General features: G+C 51.3%; 1 protein-coding gene across 1 annotated transcript in view; it reads left to right on the top strand.

The window, feature by feature from the left end:
* LOC128727334 (protein sickie) overlaps positions 1–15,420 on the top strand; it is a 193,807-nt gene extending 178,387 nt beyond the window's left edge. The window contains exons 14-19 of the mRNA XM_053821234.1: positions 11,809–11,892; positions 11,971–12,099; positions 12,187–12,727; positions 12,810–13,953; positions 14,030–14,285; positions 14,364–15,420. Of these exons, the coding sequence (XP_053677209.1) occupies positions 11,809–11,892; positions 11,971–12,099; positions 12,187–12,727; positions 12,810–13,953; positions 14,030–14,285; positions 14,364–14,963 (2,754 nt within the window). The 3' untranslated portion in view covers positions 14,964–15,420. The remainder of the gene's footprint in view (positions 1–11,808; positions 11,893–11,970; positions 12,100–12,186; positions 12,728–12,809; positions 13,954–14,029; positions 14,286–14,363) is intronic.

Genomic DNA, 15,420 nt, shown 5'->3' with positions numbered 1-15,420 from the left:
GGGTTACCGCCATCCCAGAGGGCATTTCGGGCGCACAAAAAGGTGCCAAGTGAAAGCAGTCAGCGTGCGTGCGTGATTTGAATATCAAGCAGCGGTGGTGGTTTTTTCACCATCGGCGTATCGCAGTGTCGCACCATTTGCCACGCGATTATTTTTCCATGTTATTTGCGGACATTTGCTTTTCCCGCCGTGGTAAAAAGGGAAATTCATGACCGGCGACAACAAAATTGGCAGTCCGGGTGTCGTTGCTCATTTTCCCCAATGGAAAAAGGGCCCTCCTCGCGCGGGTTGGGTAAAACAGAGAGCCCAGCAATGTTGGGTTCGATGAAACGTTTATGGGTTTAGGGACGCGACCTCTAGAACTCCTGACGGTCGGCCGCTAGGGAGCACTCAGAAAACTCCCCATTTCCATTCCCATATGTCCATGGTTGAATGAAGTGCTTCGAATCGTAAATGTAATCAACCCCAAAAACACCCACGGCACAGACCGTTGGTGTCCTTTTTTTTTCTTGCTGTTGGCTCGTGTCGTGTCCTCTCGTTTGGTCCTGCGGTCGCGGTATAGCTTAAACGATTTTAAACCACACCTCGAGTTGGTTCACGTCCGCTCGTTTGCAATTCTTGCAACGTCAGATTTCCTTCCACGCGTTGGAGCCCACGGTTGTGAGGGCTTCTGAGCGAAAGAAGCAATATGTATAATGAAATGGACGAGGAAACCCGGGCAGTCATGCTGAAGGCTGATTTGTTTCTCATTATTTATCCTCTCCCCGACCCGGGGTGCTGGCTTCTGGCGGCAACACGCGCGTACGCATACGTAATGTGTCAGTTTGCGTGGATGAATAATGGTGCCGGTGTCCTACATGCCGGTGCCTCAGCGGACGGACGCCGGTCGTGGACATTTTGTGATTCATAACAAGCATCACGGGGTCCAGCGGCCCATCACTTACCACCCAACGGGCCCCTTCAGGAGCACCGCTAGGCTGGAGATGGCGGCTATTTATAGTTTTATCAGATCTGTAGCACGAAAAGCTCTTCCCATTTCCTGGTTAGGAAGGTGGTTCTGTTTGTTTAAGCTTCTGAATAATGACCGTTACCGTGAAAAGTGCCGGTTAAGTGGAAAATAAACAACGAGATCGTGTATTAACGGGGGTCCCGATCGTGCCGTCGTCACGTACGTGCGTGGAGGAAAGCCCGCATGTGTTTAGCTTCGAGCTGAACTCCTTGCATTCGCCATCTAACATCATCCATCCCTCGCTGGGAGACCATTCGCTGAGGTCATCATTTGGCGGATTTAAATCCCATTTCTCGCCCATCAAAAGACCCCACTCGACAAAGACACATGGAGGGTCCACAGGAGTGTCAAGCAAGCAAGCTGTTCATTAGTTTTCTCTCGATTTTCTCTCGACTGCTGAATGGTTGATAGATCGTTAATTCACAGCTCATTGCTCCAGGACGCCGTGTAATCACGCGTCAGCGGATGGCCTGCAGCGAATGGGCTCATGCGCGGGATTGATGGTGAAAAATTGCACAAATATCATCCCGGCCAGGCGACGCCACGCGCACTAGCTTCCGTTCCGTGGCGTGGAGCATATTGACGGGTCGGGCACGATTTTCCAATCACCACGGGTCCAAATCGGGAAACGCTTCAAGGGTTGTGAAAGGCGCTTGCCGTGGCTCGGGAAAAACGAAATCTCACGCAAACCGAAGCGGGCGCGGTGGCGTATTTGATTCGCGTTCGAGTTGGTCGAAAGGGTTTGTCTTTGTCTGCGGCTCAGCGTGTCGGGGAAATGGCGGCGTGGTGGTCGAGAAAATCGTGACCCGCATCGCGTTCGCATTTCTCCCGCGCTTGCAACAGTGCATTTTCCACTTGTGCCGTATTTTATTGCAACCGACCTTTTAAAGCGAGGTCTCTCTCCCCGAGCGAATGAGGGAAAACTATCTTTCTCCTGTTGAATGGTGCGCTCGGTGCGGGAATCGAGAAAGTTGAACTAAATCTGCACAGCTAGCGGTAGCAATGGTGGAAAATTTGTTTTATTTCCACTCGTTTCTACAATTGTCGACGGTCGCGGATATTATGCTCTTCTACGCACGTGGGGTGGGATGGCGAAATTTCATGACGGCATTTCCTTTGCTTTTTTGTGAAGGAGTGTCTCGTTGAGGCGTGAGAAGTACGATCAACTGGTGCGTGAGAATGGCGGCCCGTTTGTCAGCAAGGTCTTAAAAGCTCCGGAAACCGTGTTCACGTGGGCTGTCAAACTGTGCAAACAGAACATCCCCAAGGTTACGCACAATCAACCGAGCCGAATGGGAATCGTCGGCAAGCCAGGTTTCTCAGGCCAGGCAGGGTTTTTTTAGGGTAATTTTATCTGTAAAAAGATGAGCTAGGTACGGTGTACATGATTTTTTAGGCGATGTGGAAATGAAAATACAACAAAGCCATTTGAACGCTATGCTGCTTCAGGAAATGGGTGTGTTTTGCGATCGTTGTAGGAAAGGTTCTTGAAAGATTTTGCCGGGAAATTAGCTGTTCACCGTAAAAGTTTTCTAAATACTACCTTATCGGCGGCGCTGACTCTGGTTGTCTTCCCAGAAAAAGCACTAGTCGCGTGACGGTCGCGACTGGACCGTTGCATGTTTGTCTATTAATTTTCTGCCAAATAACCTGCGCCCTTGCCCTGTCCGTTGGCGCAGTAGACATGGCAGGTGCTAAATGTGTGGCCAAGCCCTCTTAGTTTTTTCACTTGCGTGTAGCCATGCTTTAGCCGAGGGTTGCTCGTTAAAAGCGTTTCCATTTCACCGACATTAAGCGATTCATTGCGTGTGGTTGCCGCAGCTTTCCAACGTCCAGATTGAGCGAGTGTGTGGGAGTTTTAGCTCGAGACCGCACAAGAAGTCAAAGAAGCCGTGCTGGATAAAAGTGACTCCCGATCGATCAATTGATGGCAGGATTGAATAGACGCGAAATGACACGATGGTGATCAATTCGTGCAGCCAGCCATTCCGTGCTTTGAATTTGACGCTTATGGATGCCACTTGGCGTAAACCGGAACCGGATCGAGGCGCTTTTTCAACCGTCCGTGTTCCGCTGTGAAGTGTTATGCTGGTCGAGCCCTCAAGCCTTCAAGTCCTCTTAGGTTCTCCACACGGTCTGAAGCACGCACGCTGTTCACTTTCATGTCGAGAAAGGCTCCACCTTCAACCCATCACCACCTTGGTCGGGCTAGTTCTGTTTTGACACCTTCTCCATCCGCTATCTGTCTCCGCTGCCGAGCGCCTTATGGCCGCTAATGTTGCACCATATTAGGCGTTCGTCCGTAGGTGCTAAACGTCCGTCATGTTGCCAACGCTGTTACTGATGATGATGGCCCACAGCGATGATACGCGGCATTTTCGAGAGCAAACGCTCCCATACCGGGGTCTCGAAAGCTCGCCATGTGCATTCCCTTTTCGGTGTCGGTGGGTTTGCTTTCGGGGAATGGATTTACGAGCTCATATCGTACCGCGGGATACCACGTTCCACGCTCGCTCTCGTTCCAGGCTTCCCCGTGCAAGCGGCCATTAATTAGTGAAATGATGGCCCGATATCGGAAGCCGACGGAGAATAGCGCCGCCAAAAAAGGAGCACATGTGCCTAAAAGCGCACGATGGGGCTCCCTATTCGAGGATATCGTAAATGTAACGGTTATAAAATTGGCCCCCAAAAAGCACCTTTTTCCGTTGATTCAACACAACGGCGTCCGTTGATGCAACAGATCGTAAAAAGGTGAAGGTGAAAAAAAAGCCAACCCCTACGTGATGCAGCTGCCTACTGTCGGTCGGTCGATGGCGATAAGGCAAGATGGACTACGGGAGAGCATCATTACAGGGATGGAATGGTGATCTGACGAGAAGCGGCTTCGTCACGAAGGACGCAGACGTACGCAAATAGGAACACCGAGCACCTGACCAAACTGCGAGACGTCCGCACGTCAGCAGACTGTGCAATTACGCGAACGTGAAACCGCGGCTGCAACTTGCCAAAAAAAAAAAGATGATTACCACCGCAGACTTCTGCATCTGTTGCGGGGCTTTAATTGCCCTTTATGTGTGATAAATCCCTTGCGGTGGAGGTTCGTTTTTGTTGCCAGCACTAAATCGAATTTTCCGCAAATACTCCCCTGATTAAATGAGCTGATTGTGAGAGGGAGAACGATAGTGAGACCACTAATTCTGTGTACCACAATATGTCTTTAATGGTAGTCGATATTCCAATCTGCATAAAATTATCCTATCGCAAAGCAAACGATCCAAACAATTAGCGCTAACCCCGCGGTCCGGTTGCCAGCTCGGATGCTGCCATCGTTCACTAAATTATTCCACAAATGGCAAATAATGTTTACCATTTTGTGGACAACCGAAAATGAATTCTAATGAGCATGCTGCATCGTGCAGCGGTCCCAAAATCAGCGGCAGCTGTTTCCGATTGAGTGCGAAACTCGGACGGGTGTCGAAGTGCACGTGAGCATATCCCCGTTCGCATCCTCTAGTGCATTCTCTGGTGCTGGTGAGAACGAGGACGAGGTGCCACCATTATCCTTGATTACGGCGCATAATCTGACCATTCGAATCCGGGCACACCAGTTCGGTTTGTCCGGCGAATGGGAAATGATGTTTAGTTGTTAGCAATTAACTTCTTACTCAAATGCAGCGGTCCTGCATTTGAGGGGTCCAATATTTGCGGTTGTCGTTCATTCACTTCGCATTTGTTGGTGAAAATGTTTTTCAGGTCGAACCAACCCCACTAACGCGCTTTACTACGGGTTGGCGCGTGTTTGCACGCTGCAGGATTAGCGGAGAGTTTGTTTTCGAGCGCTGTCGGGGCGAGAGTTGGCCGCATAATTGATAGACTCACTCGCTGTTATATTTTTACCCAAACAATGCCCCAGCGAACGGTGCAGATAACTGGCGGCGTGTGTTTTGCTACCGCTACCGTGTTTCCATTCCGCTTCCGCTTTTCCGAAGACCCACCATCTGTTGTCCCTGAGGGACAACGTTGGTTACACAATTTCAAGCACATTGAAACGAATCTCGACCGGCTCGCAGACACAAATGCCACAACACCGGCCCTTTGGCATGGGATTTAGAAGCGTTCTAATTTATTGTACGTTCGAGTTGCCAACTAGAAAACAATAAGTCAAGTCACGGGACCCACCGTGCGTTCTGGCAGGGCGTCACCGGCCGAAGGCGCGACTCGCGACTGCATTTGCCATCACGTTATGCACCGGGGAATGATATTTATTACCCGTCCCCGAATGGTTGCGGTGCAGGCGTAAAATACTTTCGATTATTTATAAACGACCCAACCGGCTGTGTACGCAGACACACAGCGCCTGACCGCGAGAGAATGTCAACCTTCGTCTGGGAGAAAACGTCTGTCGATTGACGCGCCCCTTCCGATTAAGCCTAATGACACCTTGCGTGATCGTAAGCCTGGTGAAGAAAGCCAAGGTTCTTGTAATTACTACCGCATAAGGGATTACTTCCGAATCATTAAGCAAAGCCTCCAGTTTGTGGACTTCCTGGTAGAACGCGCGTACTACGGAATGTAATTGAGACTCGCGGAAAAAGCTCCCCCAACACGGGTCGATAAGGTTACGTCGAGATCAACGCCGGTTCGGCGATAGCATGTCCAGATAAATTGGATATTTTAATTTCTCGTGCGCGCGTTCGTAATTTATGATATCTTCGCCGACCGATCTCGTCCTCCACGTGTTGGGCCGTGTTCGAAGTCGCGAGCCCACCAAGAGATAACTCAATTTGCAATGCTTCATCGGACATGGCCGCACTGATTGCGGTGAGCGTGCAGCCCTCTTGCATGTGTGTGAGAGGAAACGAGATCACCTAGGGAAGGGGTGTTTTGGATCGCCACCCTACGGGTCGATCGATCGAACATAGCTTTTCAATTAAGTGACGAGTGGAAACGACGTCTTCTGGGCGACCTGGAGGGATTGGTGGTGGTCCATCGGTTGGATCGCCTTGTTTGGAAGGAATCACAGCTGCCGACGGTGAGGCTCTGGACGCCCGTTTTTCGTGCCTTGTCGGGCTCTGGTGAACCAGTTCACGCAACGTTTGACACAAGCGCACGCAATCCCTATCGATGGAGATAAGTCCACCGAACTGCGATCGTGTGAGGTGCCAGGCGGCGGCTGTAGGCTTCGTGGGTCGATCGCTTCATAAGGCTCGGGTTGATAAATCAATTTTCACTTAAGTGAATTTCGATCACGGGAGCGACGACGACGGCGTGTACAAACGCCCTCTTAGGGGTTGTGTTTCCGCGCCAGACCCCACAAGGAAGCGAACGTAGACACACAGCGAGTGTGTGCGTGTGTGTGCTGGTGAAGGAATTTATGGCACATTTTCCACCCGGATCGCGGGCGAATGGTGCCCGTAGGATCGCAGCAGTAAAACTCTCTCCCCACCAGGCCACCCATTTTGAGTGCAGAAGTTTGCCAATAATCGTTTAAACAGATTGGAAGTTGTAAATTGATTTCGTCGAAGGTGATCGAGTTTTGCGGCGCGGATCTTGAAAGAGGTGTTTTCTCGTCCCCGGAAACCTTCTGGCGCATGGTCGCGGATGGCGGCTCGAGAGGAAGTTGGTCTATAATTCCAATCCTACGTGCGAGTACGCGTGCAAGAGGACCGCATTTGTTGCATTTGCCTACCGATCGTGGTCGATCGAGACGGACCGCCTTTTCGCGCGGGCGCCCCAGAATCGCCTTTCGAAGCGAATCGTAATTTATGGCGTGGCGGTGAATTATCGATCCATTATTTATAGCAAGTTCGCGCCATACGGAGCGAGAGGAGGCTTCTTTGCCGCCTCGACAAGTTGTGTGTATCCGTTGGCGGTTGTGAGGTTTCGACAAAAGTCCGCTAACAACGAAACGACAGCTTTTCTGAGGGCTTCTAAACCTAGAAAAGGTTTGTCTCCTTGCGACGTGGCTCGTGGAGTGGTTTTTTTGCATCGGAATCAATCTTAATGGTCGTCGCACCGAGTATCTTCCAACCAGGCTGGAAGGGATGCCCAAATGGCCGTTTGCTCAACGTGCCCGTAGGCGGAGACGGTGTTTGCTGCGGAGGTTTAAAGGTGCAGCCTCACAATGGGGCTTGTTGGGAGGGATTGATGTGAACATTTGGCCGTAGCGCCGTGTTTGATGGTAAAGCGCGTAATTTGTTAGCGATTGAAATAAGTACGCGGCATTTCATGGGACCATTAACGCAGCAAATGCCGATGGGGGAAAGAAAGCATGAAGTTTATTAGCTTCGAGCCGCTGGCCAGGAACAGGCCACTTAAAATGGTCTCCGTCCCCGTCACGACGGTAGCGATTGTTGCATCATGCCTCTTCGTGGCTTTCGCCCTTGAGGGTCGACCTTCTCCACCTGGGTGGACGTTCCAGCCGTCAAAGATTGTCGCCCAATAAGTCGTTGTAAACATCTCCCAGTCGCCTCCGGGATGCGTCGTTCATTCGCGCGGAAAACGACCCGAAACCCGATACTGATTAGCTTAGTTCCCCCCAAGGTGGCTGGGCTGCATCGTGCATACTTTTTCTACCAATTAGTCCGATAGTCGGACGGTCGTGACATCGGGCGTTCAAACGCGTGCTGAAAAGCCCCGTCTACGCGGTGGCCACTGTCACACTGCTTCATTTGTTTGGCCCTTCTGAGGTTCTCTGACCGTTGACGTTGTTTTACTGTCGCTGTACGAACGTCGTGAGGAAGATATGTCATGCCGCTCGTTCGACGATGGCCCAACGATCGAAAGCGGAGAAAGGTATCGTCTTACTGTCCTCCCTCGAGCCCGGGAAACCTTCTTCCAAAGGGCCAGAGCCCTTCACCAGAAAAGAGAAACAATCATTTCGGAGGCATTTACATGAATCTGCTGTGAAAGAGTCGCACCGCCGGCCGGGAAACAACTTACATGTCGTGAACGTCGAGCCGAAAGGAAACAATGGAAAATACGACTTTGAATTTGATACGCAGGCGGCAACCTCCCACCGAGGAAAAGCGACGTCCGCATTCAAGGAATGGCTTGTCGTGGACGACTTTCTTCCCGGTGGTTCATCAATCAGTCGCGCGAGTGCGTATTTTGTCAATCGAGAGCTGGCCGAGGCCATGTGTGTGATGATAGTAATTCTAGTTTTAGTTTGCTTACATGAGTGTGCTGTGGGGATGGTGTATTTGTTTCGCTAAAAAAGCCATATTTCCATAAAACCAACATTTGTCAAAATCGCAGCAGAACAAAGGCTTGAGCAAACCACGCGATCGTAAGACGTCGCTCTGTCTCCATTTATAAATGGTGTTTGGGGATTAGTTTCAACACAGCTTCACAATGCCCTGCCGGAAAGCGTGTGCTTCCGAGGCGGAATTGCTTAACGCATCAAGCCGGAGGTTTACTATGGTTTACTTCAGTAACCTTCGCCTACATTCCACCGGTTGCAGCTTATCCAGAGCAGAGCTAGCTTCTCTCATCTACGGTCGGACATGCATGACTTGTCGCTGATAACAACACCTGCACACGGAACCCTTTTTGCGCAACTTTAAACGACACCAAAAGTCCTTATCTTATCAATACCTGCTGCGTGTTTTGGGTACACCTCTAAGCTCTTGTTAGGAGGATTTTCCCTCTTTCCCGTAACGATGCACTGGAGGATGGAGAAAGCTTCATTATGGAAACTTTTCCTTCTCGCCATCGGTGAAATTCGGTAAGCCGCTTACTACACAACGGGCTGCCTCCCAGCATAGACTGGATGAACTGGAAGCCATTACTTATGCATGTTGATCACTTCCATCTACAAGGGCACCGAGGGATTTTTCCCCAAAGCTTCCAGTGCCAGTTTCTCTAGAAGTGATTAACGATCGAAGAACACCAAAAACCAGCCTCCGTCGCCCATGTAATGCGACAAATTAACGACGGCAGCCTGGAAGGGGCCCAATTTGGCGCAACAAATTAGTTCGCAATTTATTGCGATCGCGCGCGCCATGCTTTTTCCCCGAGCACAGTTTTCCACCGGGGCTACAATGTTGGCAACTTTTCTCACACTCCTCACGCGGTCCGGTTGAGTGGGCACGGAATGCGAACGACTCGGCTAGAGGGAGGAAGAAAAAATACATCCACCCCCGAAGCAAATAATTGCATTTGCAACAAATTTTCCAGGCAAATTAATTTCATCTCCTTCTCCGGCTCGCCTGCTCCTCTGTCGCAAAGCACAAATCAAATGCTCCCACCAATATTCGCTAGCCGGTGGCGATGGCGATGGGAAGGGTTCAGAATGAATGTAACATCAAATCGGGTCACCAAAGCGCGCTCTCGATCGCTCCGGGCGCGTTTCGATTGCAATTCTGTGATGCATTTAGCGACCAGCCAGCCAGCCCGCTCGTCTGGTGCAGCGTTCCGTGCACTCAAACGCAGCCCCGAGGTGTCGCAGCGCAACTGGTGAAATATGTTTCCATGAACGTACGAACGCAATGGTCGCCCCAAACGATGGAGTTATTAATTTTCATATGGCAATCGTGAATTTTGGCTCGCGGGGAGTCACGGGGAGTGCATAGAGCGCGAGAAGCTGGTTGGCCGGATAAACTTGTTTTTTGTGTGGTGGGTTGGATGAAGCAAAAAAAAACCGCCCCACAATTAGGGGTGAGATGAACAAAGCCATAGATACTGCATCTTACGAGCGCGCCTCCGAGCGAGCAGAAGCATCAGGGTGGTTTTTTTCTTCTTCTTCTGGTACGTTGGTCGAGTCAAACGACTCCTCGACTGCACACGATTCTATTAAGCTGCGCCAGTTATCCGCCTGGAGCAATCGTAAAGAACCGCGTGCTCCCTCGATGGGCTTTAGCACGCGATCGTGCGCTTCTTGTACGCGCATTGAATTAAATTGTCATGGCTGCTACCGAAGGGACCGGTGTTTTATCACTCCAGTCCCTAGTCGAGTGTGTCCCGTCCGCCCCTGGTTGCAATAAACATCAGATTAGATAGGATTTAGGGTGGCCGTAAAGTTCGCGTCAAATGAACACACCAACCGGCTACTTTGCCGACGGACATCAGCACTTCTGGTTATCAGTTGTTTTTGGAGAGCTGAAGCAAATGAGTGCAACGAAGATACTGGTGTGATGTTATCGCGCTGTGGAAGGGCCCTCAGAAGTTGGAGCCTTGGTGACAGATCGTCAACACGATGGCGTTGGGTGAATAAATATTAACGAAGAAATACTTCACTTTGAGAGAATACGCCACTCGCGGGTTATGAGAAACGTTGAATGACTTCTTTCCGGTGTAAGCGGCCACTGAAGTTCTTCTTAGAGAGCTACGAAATCTCACGATTATTTACGAACACTCGCATCTTTCGAACGGAGGCTTCATGGTACACTTGCTTCCATCGAACGAGTGCTCGCTAGAGGCACATAGACGGAAGGCCTCTTTCTCCGTGAACAATCAAATTGAAACAACAATCCCATTAAGATGATATGTTATCGCCTGCTCGGGACAATTCGACTGCGCGTCATAATCCGCAGCCATAGCAGCAGCAGCATCCGTTGAGAGCCTAGATTCGGGCGAACAAAACTCTGCCCTGGACGTTACAATCGCACGACGAACAGCCACTTGACAAGTACACATTTGGCCAGAACATAATCATCCCATTTCTGAGGGATCTGTTGTTGCCCCGTTTCCTTCGAGACGTGCCACTTGGTTCAATAGAAAGCAGCTCCAGTGAAAGAAAGGGTGTTGGGAAAAGGGTCAAATTTACACATTTGACACCCGCGATGATGCTCCGCCACTTGGCAGTGGGTTTCTATTCGTATGGAAATTCAATTGTACAGTTCTCGCTTTGCAAAGGAACAACACATTCTGCCCTTCGGTGGCCTTGTCCCGTTGAATGGGGTAAAATATTCACTGTTTCTCTCGACCACAAACCGACGGCGGTCGTCCGCAAATGGCCTCTCGGGGAGGTGCTTTGGGCCAGGGCGCTATAATACATCTATCATCATCAATAAATGTGTGGTATCGTGAGAGGCTCACTGCCCACCGGTCCATCGAAGCCAATCAAAAGTCCCGTCACCATCAATACTAATTGAGCGCAATGGGGTTTTCATATCTGCATGGGTGAACCGGCGTGGTTCTTCGTATTCTCAGCCCAATTGACTGTGACGCGCCGCGAGAAGAATTCCAAATCGGGCGGAGACACTTTTCAATTAGCCCAGATGGCGGTCGATGATTTGAATGCGAACCGCAGTTGGCTGGACCTGCTTGTGGGATGTTTCGGAACGGTCCATCGGGACAACGGTGTGTTTCCGTTCGTTCCTGTAGCAACGTCAAAAAGTAGTCCCAACATCAGCAGGCAATCATTTATGCTAGAGAGCACTGAGCAGCTGAAACGAACGAACGGTCGTATGAAATGGTCATGTATTTATCTTTTAATTGATCGGAAGAAGTTCGAATCGATTGGCCCGGCCTGGAGGGTGGCATAGGATCGATCGATGCAACGAACTTTCACCGGGGAAATCGCATCCAAGAGGGAACATTACCGGCATGCACCGACGGAAGACGGAAATGGCGGCACAATTTTCCAAATCCTACCCATTTGAGCGGTGCAACGCACGGCAGTTTTCTTCCGGGTTCGCGGTCGCGACATATCGACACAAGAGGAACCGTAATGAATCGAAACTTTGCCCGAACGGCGGACTTAAGGCGAACCTCTGCTTAAGACCCCCTTTCATCGCATCAAAACTGACACTAATTGACGTTTTTTTTGGTTTCTTTTCTCCCGTTCCCGGACACAGGCACACGTGGTGGCTGCATTCGAGCAGAGCCTTTCGAACATGACCCATAGACTGCAGTCGCTTACGGCGACGACGGAGAAGAAGGTACGTATTCGTCGATAATTGCGCGTGGCCCGCGATCGCAGTGTTAATCGTTTCCCCTTTCATCTATCATCCCCACAGGATAGCGAAATTTTGGACATGCGCCAAACGATAGAGCTGCTGCGGAAGCAATCGATCCAGGCCGGTTTAACTACCGCCCATATGCAGAGTATGGGCGTACAAGTTAATGGGCAGGTCAACGGAACGGCGGTAAGCATGTTTGCCAAGCACTTCCGTTCTCGGAAGCGGTCCTCGAGGTCTAATACTAACGTGTAACGTTGCACTTTCCACTTCCAGACCGCAGCGGAACAGACGAAAATGATGACGACCGGCAACGCCACAGCGAGTGTGGCAGCATCCAACACCGGATCATCGGCCAGCATGCCGGCCGGTGTGGAAATGCAACGACACCATAGCTCCGACTCTATGTGCTCGTTGAATTCGGTCAGTTCCGGCTGTTCCGCCCAGGACAAGAGCAAGCAGAAGAAGAAGGGCTGGCTTCGAAGCTCGTTTACCAAAGCCTTTTCGCGTAATGCCAAAATCTCCAAAACCAACCGCCACGTGACCGCGGGTGGAACCAATGGGCCAGCGTCATCGAACGCGACCGATGGTGGGAATCATCATCATCATCATCATCACCATCACCACCATCACGGGTCGGTGCTGGAAAATGGAACCACCTCGACGACGACCACGACTATGAAGGCTATGCCCGGGGGGCCGCTGAACGGAAGTGGCCTAAAACAGCACGGTGTCCCTCCTCCACCTGGAGCCGGATTACCACCACCTTCACCGACCAAAGGTAGCCCGCACAAAACGATGGCCATCGTCGATAATGGTAAGTGTTGGCGTAATAGTGATATGAACCCGATTGGCGGCGTATTCTAACGACGATTTTGTTTGTCCTACCTTCCGAACAGCCAAACCCATCGACGCCATCGAACAGAATGGGAATCTCGTGGTGGAAGATCTCAAAAAGCAACTGCGGGAGAAAGATCTCGTGCTCACGGACATCCGGCTGGAGGCGTTGAGCTCGGCGTCGCAGCTCGAAAACCTAAAGGACACGGTCATGAAGATGCGCCAGGAGATGATGAACCTTAAGCAGAACAATGAACGCCTGCAGCGGTTGGTGACGACACGATCGTTGGCCGGCAGTGAAGTGTCTCTTGGTCCCGTCAGCCCTAGCGGATCGATTGGGGAACCACGACGATACAGTCTGGCAGCGGACAATGGCATGGGAAGAGCCCCATTGGAGCTACCACAGAACCTCGACGAAACGGAGGAAGACAACATCCCACCTGCGCCCGCTCCAGAGCCTCCGCCAGCTCCACTAAGTCCTGCGATCATCGCCGAGCTATCACCCACGATCGAGCGGGCGGCCATGGTGAACGAAATCCTGACGACACCCGCCGAAGACGTGGCAGATCCTGTGGACGGCAAGAAGATTTCGATTGCAGTCTACCTTGGCCAGCCCGAGTCCTTCCCTAAGTACGCGGAAGAGATGAACGAATGTGATAACTACTACCACTCATCGCCGGACGATGAGAAGCCGGATGGCACCGAGAAGGGCCCAAAGTCGTCCTCGTTCTCCCTGGGCAATGGCGTAGAGACGAACGAGTTCGTCATCGCGTACACGTACATCTCGGGTAAAACGACCTGGCAGAATCTGGACTATATCGTGCGCAAAACCTTTAAGGACTATCTTTCGCGCATCGATCCGGGCACGAACCTGGGCCTAAACACGGACTCCATCACGTCGTACCATCTGGGCGAGGCAAAACGAGGACCGGAGATGGGCTTCCCGGAGCTGTTGCCTTGCGGGTACATCATTGGCAACGTGAAGACGTTGTACATCTGCTTGCAGGGCGTCGGAAGCCTAGCATTCGATAGCCTTATCCTGCGGAACATTGTGCACCGGTACATCTCGCTTCTGACCGAACACCGGCGGTTGATCTTGTGTGGTCCCAGCGGTACCGGAAAATCGTATTTGGCGCGCAAACTCGCCGAATTCCTCGTAGCCAGAGCTGGCCGGGATAATCCGATCGAAGCGATCGCCACGTTCAAGTGAGTATCAACGTGTTCGTGTGTTTTCGAGAATCTGTCACTTACGGTGTCATTTTTTCCATGGGTTTGCTTACAGTGTCGATCACAAGTCCTCGAAGGAGCTGCAGCAATACCTCGGCCACATTGCCGAGCAGGCGTCGATGTCGAATGGTGCCGCGGAAGAGCTACCGGCGGTGATCATTCTGGATAATCTGCATCATGCGTCCGCCCTTGGGGACGTATTTTCGTGTCTACTAAGTGCCACAGCCTCCAAGTTGCCATGCATCATCGGAACTATGTCGCAGGCAACGTGCAACACCACGAACCTTCAGCTGCACCATAACTTCCGATGGGTAGGTGTCGAAAAATGTGACGAAGATGAGACGTACTGTTCCTGACAGCTAATGCTTGTTTTTCGGATATCTTGGCAGGTTCTTACGGCAAACCATATGGAACCGGTGAAGGGATTCCTTGGTCGGTTCTTACGCCGTAAGGTGTTCTCCGTTGAGCTACAGAACCAGCAGCAGCAGCCGCAACTGGAGAAGGTGTTGAAATGGCTACCGACCGTGTGGCAGCACATTAACAGCTTCCTGGAGACGCACAGCTCCAGTGACGTTACGATCGGTCCTCGATTGTTCCTCTCGTGCCCGATGAACCTGCCTGACTCGCAGGTGTGGTTCACGGACGTCTGGAATTACCACCTTGCGCCGTATCTTATGGACGCTGTTCGAGAAGGCGTGCAACTGTACGGTCGTCGGGGTGGTGCCTGGGTTGATCCATGCACCTACATCCGCGAGACGTACCCTTGGCCAGTGGGACCAACGACGGTTCCTCAACTCCGTCAGATCACAGCCGACGACGTTGGACTCGAAGCCAGCGCACCCGGAAACTCGGAGAATCAAGATCCGCTGTTGAACATGCTGATGCGCCTGCAGGAGGCGGCCAACTACAATGGCAACGCGGAACAGGATTCTGACTGTGCCAGTTTGGACTCAAACATGACGCACGACAGTTCCGCTGGAGCGGAGTAAGTCGGCCAAGAAAACCGAGAACACCAAACACCGTGCAAGGTAACGAACGGATGAAGGAATTGAAACACCACACCAACTCCAAGCCTGCAGCGGTGAACGTGCGTAGAGGATGAAGAGTATTTACACCATGCCAGGTAAAGCCAAGGATGGATTTTTGTAATGTTATTTTTGAGATGCTGCAAGTACAGCACATGTCCTGTACGGTTCCGATGCTGTTCTGTCGTTGTTCAGCTATGCTGCTCCTTTTTTGTGTCCGACTGTCTATTGATGGAGGCGTGAAAAAGGCTATTAATTAATTTCCGGCTGATGACCCACCAATTGGACAACAGATCCGCAGCGCACGCTACCCTACCACGACGGGTCGCAGTCGCCTATTGCGTGCAGCAGAGTGTCACCTTTTCAATCGTCATTATTAAGCCTCATTAACGCAAGTGAAGCCATTAAATTAATTAACCGA

This window comes from Anopheles nili, chromosome 3 (genome assembly GCF_943737925.1).
Source record: "Anopheles nili chromosome 3, idAnoNiliSN_F5_01, whole genome shotgun sequence".
Taxonomy (NCBI): domain Eukaryota; kingdom Metazoa; phylum Arthropoda; class Insecta; order Diptera; family Culicidae; genus Anopheles; species Anopheles nili.
The sequence above is the reverse complement of the archived record's forward strand: the minus strand, read 5'-3'. Positions and strand labels throughout refer to the sequence as shown.